The following is a 10,324-nucleotide window of genomic DNA, read 5'->3' as shown; positions in this document are numbered from 1 at the left end:
TCACCAGTTGGTAAAGAGAAGGGATTGATCCTCACATGCCAACAAGGAGTGGTTAGAGAAATATTAATATTGCAGTGGACATCCAGCACTCTTCAAATCTCAGTGGGACAGACAGCAGAAAGGGTTACTTATTTTTTTAAATGCTAAACCCCCACCACACACAGCACCTTCAAATAGGGTGGCATTCCTAAGCCAGTCCAGCCTTCTCCATTCTACCTTCCACGTTCAGTGTCCAGTTAGGAAGCATCCAAGACATAGATCACTGACTGATAAGTCAGAAAAGTCTGCCATTTTGCACTTTTCTGAACGAGTACAGGTTAAAAAGAGTCACGACTCCTTCTGCTTAGTCAAAAGAATTTATTAGAAAATACTCTGAACTACATAAAACTCTTTAGAATATTGTTTCAGTAGACTTTATTCCAGCCTTATGCTACAGACACCACAGCCTGGAGTTAAATCAGCCACTGTGCTCTTGATTTTTTTTCCTTTTGGTGTTTTTTTAAAAATTACGACATATTTAAGCCACATGCACACTGAAAGACTGGATGGAGTGCTCAGTGCACCCCCCCAATACAATTTCAAGTCATTCTAATCCATTTTTCCACAGCAATTTAGATCAGTTGGGTTTGCTCCTGCATTATTGAAACTGTTGAAAAATGACACCAAGAGATTAATAAGATTTCAGTCAATAGCTACAGGCCTACAGAACTAACTTTTGCAGGCTGATCCTGTGCATCTTTACTCAGAATTCTTACTGAATTAAAAAGGACTTATTGTCATGTAAGTGTGCACAGGGTTGCAGCCTTGCTGTAATGAAGAAATGCCCATGTATCTAGGAGCACATGTTTCCTCATGTCTTCAGGTTAAAGCAAGCTTTGCTGATTTTCCCAAAGATAGGCCTAATGAAGTTATACAAACACTTCCCATCAGTGGGTAAGTAGTGCTCAGCATGCAAGATTAGCATTTCAAAAATAACACCCTAATCATGGGGGGAGGGGCGCTAGATGCAATCTGTATGCCCCACTGGCCAACAAGTGACACCATTACTGCTTAGAGCACCAATATTCTGATCAGAACTGTGCTTACAGTTGCTAATCCAGCAATGGATGCAATCTGAAACCACACAACACCCATCTTCACATATGGTGTCTAACTGAACAGGAGATAAGTGCACTCTGCTGGGATCAGAATGCCAACATGCTATGGCATTGCAGTTTTGAACACATTATTTAAAGGCCTGCATATTTTGAGATGTTTTAAGATATTTATGTGAATCAGCGAAGGGAAACTTGCAACTTTCCAGATGTTGGACTCCAACTCCAACTTAGTTGCAGCCAGCATGGCCAATGGTCAGGGGTGATGGGAGCTGTAGTCCAACAATAAGGGGCTACAGGTTCCTCCTCCCTGAAGTAAAAAAGAGAGTGAACACACACTGGTCAATATTGGGACTGGAAATATAGTGAAAGTTCACCATAAAACTCTGTGTATGTTACTGCAGGAATATCAGAACAAAAATATTAAGGAAATTTCCTAAGTATGCAGAAGGACTGATGGAATATCTTAAACCTTCATGCCTTGAAGCTACCCTTAGAAAAAGATTTCCTGAGAGGAACATTATGTTGAAGGCTCAACTGTGGCTCAGTGCAGATAGTATTTTTGCAATCACTTTACCATTATTAACAGACTGGGAGTGCCTCAGGCTCAGACCTTCCTTTCCTTATGATCCCTCCCTCCCGCTTCACTTTCACTACTAATTCCGGTTATTTTTATATCTGCACCAAGTTAGCTAGCCATGGTTAAAAGGATGTCTCAAACTCTGGTTTAAAGCAAAGCATGTTTAGCAATTAATTTGGTGCATACAAAATAGCCATACTTCACATTAGAAAGGGAAAAGTGGGGAGCATTCAAGTCTGAGGGGCAAAGAGATGAAGAGAAGTGGATGACCCTAATAATCAGATGCTGAGCTCAACAAAGATCAGGAAATGTTACATCTGTACTGAGCTAATAGAATAGAGATACCAATACCCCACCCCAACTTTAATAATGGAAAGAATGTAGTAAGCATAAATACATATAGCGTGATTATAGAATTGGCATAGTAATTTGTTACAGTTTTTTTCCCCCTTCCAACAAGTGTCAGTCTGGGCTGAAAATAGGTTGAAAGATCACTGGCATATTTACTAGTCTAACACAAACTCCAAAACAGCATTTGACTGTAAAAAAAGAAATAAAGAATCCACACTAAAAAGATTCCACAAGATAAATATTATCTTTAGTTACACACAAAATACAGCCAAACAAGTCATTGTCTGCAAAATAAAGTGAAGTAACTGTTTAGACAGTTGTGTTCCATGTTCTTTTTCTACTCAGCCGTGGATCTTCTGGGGAGCTTGCCACCAACCACAGGACTCTTAGGAAATTATCACTAAATGGTTTGTCTCATCTGTTTAAACAACCAACCAACCAACCAACCAACCAACCTGTGTACCACCTGTGGTACACACCATGGCCACTACAATGAAACACCGGGAGGATTAACTGCTCTGTAATAGCACTTTGTTTCAAAGAAGTATTAAACCAAGGCCCCTTATTTCCTTAGTTGATCATTATTCTTGAAGGAGCTAGTGGTAACTTCTCTACACCTTGGAAGAATCAGAACAAGTTCAACCAAGACACTTCAAGTAGAAGTGCAATATGTTGAATAATTCCCTATCCAGCAATTGCACTACCTTCACCACCACCACCCACTGTATAATGCTTTTAAGATCAACTCAAATATAAGATTCCATATAAGACTAGGCCTCAAGCATTATACTAGTATGAGGTCATAATGGAATGAGTATAGTAATCTATTATGCAGCCTTTGTCATGGTAGAATCCTTGTTATAATCAGCTTTTACTTTGCATGCCTATGACAGACAGCTGCTTACAGTACACCAAAGCTGATAATAGTATGCCACAGGTAATTTAGCTAAGGCTCTTGTTTACCCAATACATCTCTTACAAAAAGCAAAATATTTTTCGCAAGATGACGGAAGATAAAAACAAAGCGTACTGTATAGAATACCAGACAAAACTAAAATTAGACAATTAGTGCCCAAATACAAAAATCAAGCACAGAATATCTTTCAAACTCATAGGAGTACTCAAAAGTCATTTCCTCAAAATAGGTTGAGAATTTAGCGCCAGTTTTGGTTGCCTGCACCATGCCTTTAGAACTTTTATTAAATCTAACAACTTAAACCAAGAACTAAAAGCCACAAAACAAGAAGCAGCATAGCCTTTATTTGGTGTTACAATAGGAAAATTATGCCCATAATTTTGGGCAACAAATTTTGCTTTTGTATATTTTTTGTGAGTAGTTCCATTCACAAACAGTGTGCTTTTTAAACACACATTTTGAGCCTGTAAAGTGAGGCAAAACACTTAATTTTATTGGGATTGAAAAAAGGGGAGGGGCAGTGGCAGAAGGACTAAAAAAAATCTCCTTTGAATCTTTTCCCGACTGATTTACATATATTGTACATATCTGTCCAAATCACTGTATTTTGACAAACAACTGTGTTTATACACTACTGTTTGAACCAAAATGCTGTACATGTGGCATTCAACACAATTGTATATTACTAATATGAGGGGCACTCTCCTTTATTCCTTTTAGTTTCTCTTTACATATCCTTTAGAAAAAGGATAAAGAAGTTGCAGCATTGATCTATATTTATTTATAACAAAACATTATACACTATATCGAAAAATAATTTTATCAAAATCATATTTCAACCCACTATTTTTAGGTAATAGTCCATGTCAAAATTGCACTTTGCAGACATCGTGATGGCATTTTTCAGTCTACACTTATTTCCTTTCCACAAAAACTGCTTCTTCTGGATTTTTCTTCCGTGAATGTTTGTATTTGTCCACATAAGCTTTTACCAAATTAGCCACTTTTGCAGAATTCACTTCCCCGCTCTTGCTATGACAGACCTAAATGAAAACAGAACCACCATCCGTTAAATTAATCAATACCAACTACTTTATATATATATATCAAAAATTATTATTATTATTTATTACATTTGTATACTGCCCCATAGCTGAAGCTCTCTGGGCGGTTTACAACAATTAAAAACATTAAAAACAAATATACAAATTTAAAAATACTTAAAAAAACAATTTAAAAATGGGTAATTACTTGTGCCCAATCAAACATGATCTCAAGAAATTACCCTCATAAGGGGTACCTAGTGGGGAATATTTTACTATGCTTACCAAGCTTCCATGCAAGATGGGAAAATACTCCCTCCCCCCCCCAAAAAAAACCCGCACACCATTGCCACAAATAGCAAGAACCTTTTTTTTTTTAAGTAGTAGAAGCAGCTTGGCTATAAACCTTTCTGTTTGGGGATGGAGAGAAAAACTGTTGCAGACACAACACAGGAGACACACCCCAAGGGGAAAAAAAGCTTGAATCCACACTCTCTCCCCATCCTATTACCATGCTCTTAGCTAAGAATTCTTCAAGATTATAGGACAAGACTAGCTTAAATTATAACTGCTTCTTTCACCTCCCTTAAGAAACTCTTGTGTAAACTGTTCTCCAGAGCTCCAAAGCTTGTTACCTTGCCTCACCTCCTTACCTCTTGTGTTCAATAGGCTTCAGGTTATAGAATCCAGAGTACTAAATACTGTCTGATATTAATAGTATATTACTTACTTTATCTACTGCTTTTCTCACAATCTCTTTATATTCTTCTTTAGTAATATCTTTATTTTGATAGAAAGGCTTAATAGCAAGCTTCACTTCTTGTGCAGCTTTTTCCTGAATTAGCAGTTTCTAGAAAAATAAAAAAGTGAGTTACACTTAGGAAAGGGCATATCCGTCAATATTTTTGAAGTGACTACTTAAGATGAAAAACAGTTCTGGAGAACTCAAGAGCTTGCCACGCTTTCATGATATTTTGGTTGGTCCTAATAAAGGTTAATTGCCCAAATGAGGATTTTAGTTGTTTTTTTAATGGACCAACTTTTGCCTTTTTGTTTTAAGATGATTATCATTGCAAATGTATTACCTTTTAATTTAGGGGTGATCTTTATTATTGACACCACAAAATCACTGCAACCTCTAGTTTTATTCAACTAAGGATTATCAGACTTGACTAAAACACTGCAAGTGGTCTACAGCAGCCCCACAAACAGCCACATGGATGCCTGTGATGAATAATAGCTACCTCCAAGCAATCAGGCAAAGCATCTTTCAGAACACTTGGATCTTTTGTTCCTCTTTTAACCAAAAGCAACTAGCTCATGTATGCATGGGTATTACAGGTGTGAAGGCCTAGGGGAAAAAGTGAAAAATGTGACAGGGAGAACTTTTACTTTTCCATTTTTTCAGTGGAAAATATCAAAATTTGGGGGACTCTGAAAAAAGTATAATGTATCATTTTGAATGTATAAAATGTGTTTAAAGATCTTAATGCTTCTTTGCAAGACAATCTATGGCATTAGAGAATGGTAATTCTGACATATACAACAATCAAATCCAAAAGGCATTTCTGCACCTAGAGGGTGCTACCATCTTCATTAGAGGAGCATACAGGGCCTTGGTTGCTTGTGAAATGTTGCTTGCCTTCTTCTGGTGACCTTTGGTCTAGTATGGAGATACTAGAAGCATCCTGATTCGCCTGTCATTTTGATCTCGTGCCTCCCTTGTGGTCAATCTTTTCACCTTTCCCCTCAAATGTCTGTGACATACCTTGCTACCGATTGGAAAACAAGCAGCTCTGCCTTGCTGGAGAATAAAAAGATCAGAAGCAATATGGCAGAAACGGCAAAACCCTGTGGGTGCAAAAGCCTCAGAGAAATCTGAAAGTCTGAGTGAGAACCGAGCTCTAACCAAGACCCACAGAAAAAAGTGGACTACACTTTTGTTTGTACTAATCTGAGGCATTTATAGTGTTAAATTTCATAAATATCCCAAAAAGTACAATTATATATCACAAGTTTAAAAAATACGTTTTATGTTGTTAAGGCAGTAAATAAGTTTAGGTTTGATTTTAAAAAAACTACTGCATGTATTGCAGTCTTCCCCCAACTCCTATTTCCACTTTTCCCCCTGAAAAAAACTTTTCCTACAGCCTCAACATTTCCAGTTATTTTATGTCTCCAATGAGCAGGTGGAATAGTAACTCGTGGACTTATTTGCAAGGTCGGTCTAAAATTATTTGTCACATCCAATTTGAAACTGTGAATACATTAGTTTCCTAAAAGAAACCTTATGATGTATTAAAAAGCTTAAAAGATGATATATAGCGAAGGTGAGCAATTACATCCTCTCCATTTTTTTTTAGGCCAAAGAATTATTTCTCTCCAATTTTAACATTGCAGAATTATTATGCATATTTCTCTTGGCTTTGAACTTGCCTGGTCTTTCTTCGAGCTATCTGCGCTGGCTTCCACCGTTACACTTACTTTGCTTTCAGCCAATTTTACAGCAGCATTAGAAGATTTGATGTTACTTGACGATGTTGCATTACCAGAATTTGGTCCCTGAACTGTTTCCACACTTCCCAGAGCTGCTGTTGGAGCAGGCAAGAGGGCTGTACTCATGTTGTTGGCAACATGGGAAGTACTAGGAATAGCCTGTTTAAAAAAGTTATCAGAAGTTAACTACTAGCTCCATGCAAGACTCCTGACTAAAATTTTTTGCAACTTTCCAAAATGCATTAAGCACCTGGGTGTTTCTAACATGTGTAAGAGCTAGGACTGACAGTTAATGGGTGGAAAGAGATAATTATTCAGCCTCACCAGAAATAAATTACAGAATCCATTATATTTCAGGCACTGACCATTCCGCACCCCCCCCATTCCAACAGTCTTACTACCATGGCAATTTGTGTGAAAATTATTTTTTCTGTGGACCAGAAGAAAAAAATAGCAGCCTGCAGAAGTGATGGCAGACAAGAGAGATCTGAACTCCCTTACAATATAAAAGGAGAAAAATTACACATCTACCACCTAGGATAGGAGCCAGAGTTCACTAGCCAGGACAGGTACGAAGAAAGGAGTGAGAAGGCAGGCTTTCAGCAATCTACTGACAGCTGGTTGGAGGGCCCATGAGACCACCACAGGAATCCTCAAAAGAGAGGAGTAGGAGACTATGAACTTGGGAATGCCTACTTTCTTTCTAACCAGTAACAGATGGAGACCCTCCTATCTGACTTTGCACCTGGATTAGGCAGTTGTGATAAATGTGCTGCCCAGATGTTATATGGAGCAAGCACACAAGAAAACTAAACACCTCAGCCTGCTTCCTTCAGTAGCAGTGACTTGCAACCCTGCTCTGGTTCACTCCAGACATGCTTGAGGAACGAGATGGAATAATGAGAAGTTCAGAACAGGCAGGAAGCAGATTCCAAAAGTAGATAATTATAGCAGCAAACATTTAGCAAGAAGATATTAGTAGAGCAAATGCATAGGTCCTTCTCTACCTTTGAGAGTACTACAGAACAAGTACTTGTGCTTCAACAGAAATGTTGCAGCTGAGAAGGATCTTGTGGAAAGCTAACCTCCAAGGAATGTGCACAGTGATTTATAACCAGAGATGGCTAATCTGTGTCCCTCCAGATGTTGCTGGACTACAACTCCCATTACAGCTATGCTAGCTGGGGCTGACGTGGGAAGCAGTCCGACATCACCTGGGAGAACACGGGTTTCCCATTCACCACAAAAGAAGCACACACACTGGACTTAGCATAAATGTCTTCTTCAGTTGTGGAGGGAAGTCAAGTCCACATAGTCTTATGAGGATAGGGAGAATTCCAACAGGTCTGGAGGGAGTGCAAGGCTGTGAGACTGTTCTCTGCATCAGAGTTTTCCAAGGCTATACCTCTCTCCCCCTCCTTCTCTCTCTTCTCATATACTGTTCCAGAGTTGCTTTTGTTATGTTTCAGTTTGATTAGATTTTCTGGGACGGAACCCCCGAGGTTAACACACTGATTATGTTGCGAAAGTCAGCAACACCTTGCCACCCCATGTAAACCAGCAATATATAAAATTAAAGCATTAATATGACAAATAGAACACCACACAACAGAGAACAGTATTCCCAGTAAATTCTAATGCATCCTTTTATAAGGATACTGGAATCCAATAGTCAGGGTATACAGAATCAGATGTAAATGAATTTAACAATGAAGATTATCACTTCCATATTTTAAAAAGTAAGTACTTCTCAGAACAGGAGTTGATTGAATATAAATACATATAAGAGTGGCTTTCATACTGCATCCAGATTTTAGTCTTTTGGAAACCATTTTGGTTGCTGTCCTTCACTTCCCCATCCCCGAGACCATCTGCATATGAATTCACTGCCAATATGTTCTTTCGCAATAGGGAAAAAAACTCACCAGAATACATATAAGTCTTTTAAAATCACTACGAGTTTGGTCAGATTCATCATTGTTGCACAGTCCCTGCACCCACACTATATGGGCCTCTACTCTGATGCAGCAATGTAGGCAGCCAGCAATTAGGTGGGTTGGGCAGATCACAAAGGTTTTAAGTTTCCATGTCAGCAAGGCATAATTGGGAGCTGGCAAGGCTAATGTGGAAACTTAATAGTGAACACCCTGACCCACTGCAGATGCTAATCACATGGAATGACAGCCACACAACAGTGTGTATAAACTGGGCCTTAACTTAAGCTCCTGCTCCTCTCTTCCTTTTGTAAGGAATGTGTAAAGCAATACTTCCCCGGTTGAATGATGGAACACAAATGTTAAATCGAGGTACTTGTATGGCTTAAGGTAAGTTAATGTAACCACCCCCTTCTTGCCACAGCAATTACCTGTGAACCCGAAAAAGACCCTCCAGGGCCCTCCTAAACAATGTGGGATAGTGTGCAGGGGGAAGAAGGGGACAGGAAATCTTCCTTTCATGTAGATAACGTCTAACGATCCAAGCCAACTTTTTCAGTGGGCTTCAGAGTCAATATAATTCGAGCATTTAATTGTTTAAGGGAAACCTTCACTCAAATGTATAATATTTACCAAAAACAAAACAAGACCTGAACCCTGTTTCAGAAGTATTAACACTACACTTTTTACAAATTTATTTATTTATTATTTTATTTATACCCTGCCCTTCCTTCCAGGAGGAGCCCAGGGCGGCAAAATGTTCTTACAAAATGTCCACTTACAAAATGAAAGATATACCTGCAACTGCTTTCCATCTAGTTGTGAAGCAACATAGTTAACCTGCTGAGATGGTGGTGGAGGTGGTGGTGGTGGAGGTGGTCCCTGAGACACGCTGGCTGAAGCTGCTACTTGGACAAGAGGTACTCCTGTATGAAGATGCATGGGCACTGGTGGAGGAAGGTTAAATGGATTGTGCTGAATATTCACAATAGGGCCAGGAACACTCATTGGATACGGGAAGATACTCATAGGCTGATGTTGCGTATTTACTGGTGTCATTACATTCATCTGTGGCTGCAGCACATTTATTGGTAGTTGAGAACTTTCACCTTGTTGGTTGGCTTGGTCTTTGAAGTTTGGATCTATCAGATGGGAAAAGACACTTTAAAAATATGTGGTTCTATAAGAATTACAAAGCAAAACAGAGAGCACGTTATCCATACATAGCATCCCATATAAGCTTTTAAATAAAGGACCCACATTTCTCTCTCTCTCCCGCAAACACAAATTACCACAAAATGATAATGACGTAAGGCGCTATACTATACAACTGGTTCATGGTAACATTCACCAGATTTGTCAGATGGGCTGATAAAACAAGTTTTATAAAAGGTAAGAAACAAAGCATCAATTGGCTTATAGAGCCCTTTGGTTACCAATACTAGCTTCCACTATTTAATTTTATAAGCTGTTAACCAGAAAAAACCACAACAGAAGAACATTCACAGTGGTCTGGTCTTATCATTTCATGTGCCCTTGTATTGCTATCTCTGTAATGTAGGCTAAAATATAGGACTATGGATTTGAACAGATTTAATTCCCGTGCCACCTTGTACACTATTCCATAAAGTCCACCAGCCCTCTAGAGCAGATATTTTGGGGTGTGTCGGGGGAGAACAGAGGAAGCTGTTCGGAATGGTGAATTAGTGAACATTACCTCCCATCAATTATTGGGTGCCAGCAACACCCTTTAGATGAGTGGAGCACTATTCATGAGATCTTAGGATCAATTTATTGTTTAGCTTTCTAAGCAGTTATAAAGGGAACTCTGATATCTGGAAAACAATCTTCAGAGATGTACACTTACAAGACAAAAGACAATCCTCTTAAAAGTATGATCATGTACTCCA

The 10,324-nt window shown here is 38.8% G+C and overlaps 1 protein-coding gene across 5 annotated transcripts in view; it reads right to left on the bottom strand.

The window, feature by feature from the left end:
- Nucleotides 1-2,250: 2,250 nt before the first annotated feature.
- SCAF11 (SR-related CTD associated factor 11) overlaps nt 2,251-10,324 on the bottom strand; it is a 36,068-nt gene continuing 27,994 nt past the window's right edge. For 3 of the 5 annotated variants that reach the window (XM_061639885.1, XM_061639886.1, XM_061639887.1), the window contains exons 12-15: nt 9,213-9,556; nt 6,421-6,639; nt 4,715-4,834; nt 2,251-3,984 (exon numbers count right to left, since the gene is read on the bottom strand). In XM_061639885.1, coding sequence (XP_061495869.1) covers nt 3,856-3,984; nt 4,715-4,834; nt 6,421-6,639; nt 9,213-9,556 — 812 coding nt within the window. In that variant the 3' untranslated portion in view covers nt 2,251-3,855. Of the gene's footprint in view, nt 3,985-4,714; nt 4,835-5,626; nt 5,789-6,420; nt 6,640-9,212; nt 9,557-10,324 lie in introns of those variants that run through there. The other 2 variants (XM_061639888.1, XM_061639889.1) reach the window with 2 other exon arrangements.

This window comes from Rhineura floridana, chromosome 8, assembly GCF_030035675.1.
Source record: "Rhineura floridana isolate rRhiFlo1 chromosome 8, rRhiFlo1.hap2, whole genome shotgun sequence".
Classification (NCBI taxonomy): Eukaryota; Metazoa; Chordata; class Lepidosauria; order Squamata; family Rhineuridae; genus Rhineura; species Rhineura floridana.
Note: the sequence above shows the minus strand (reverse complement) of the source record. Positions and strands in the feature narration are given on the sequence as shown.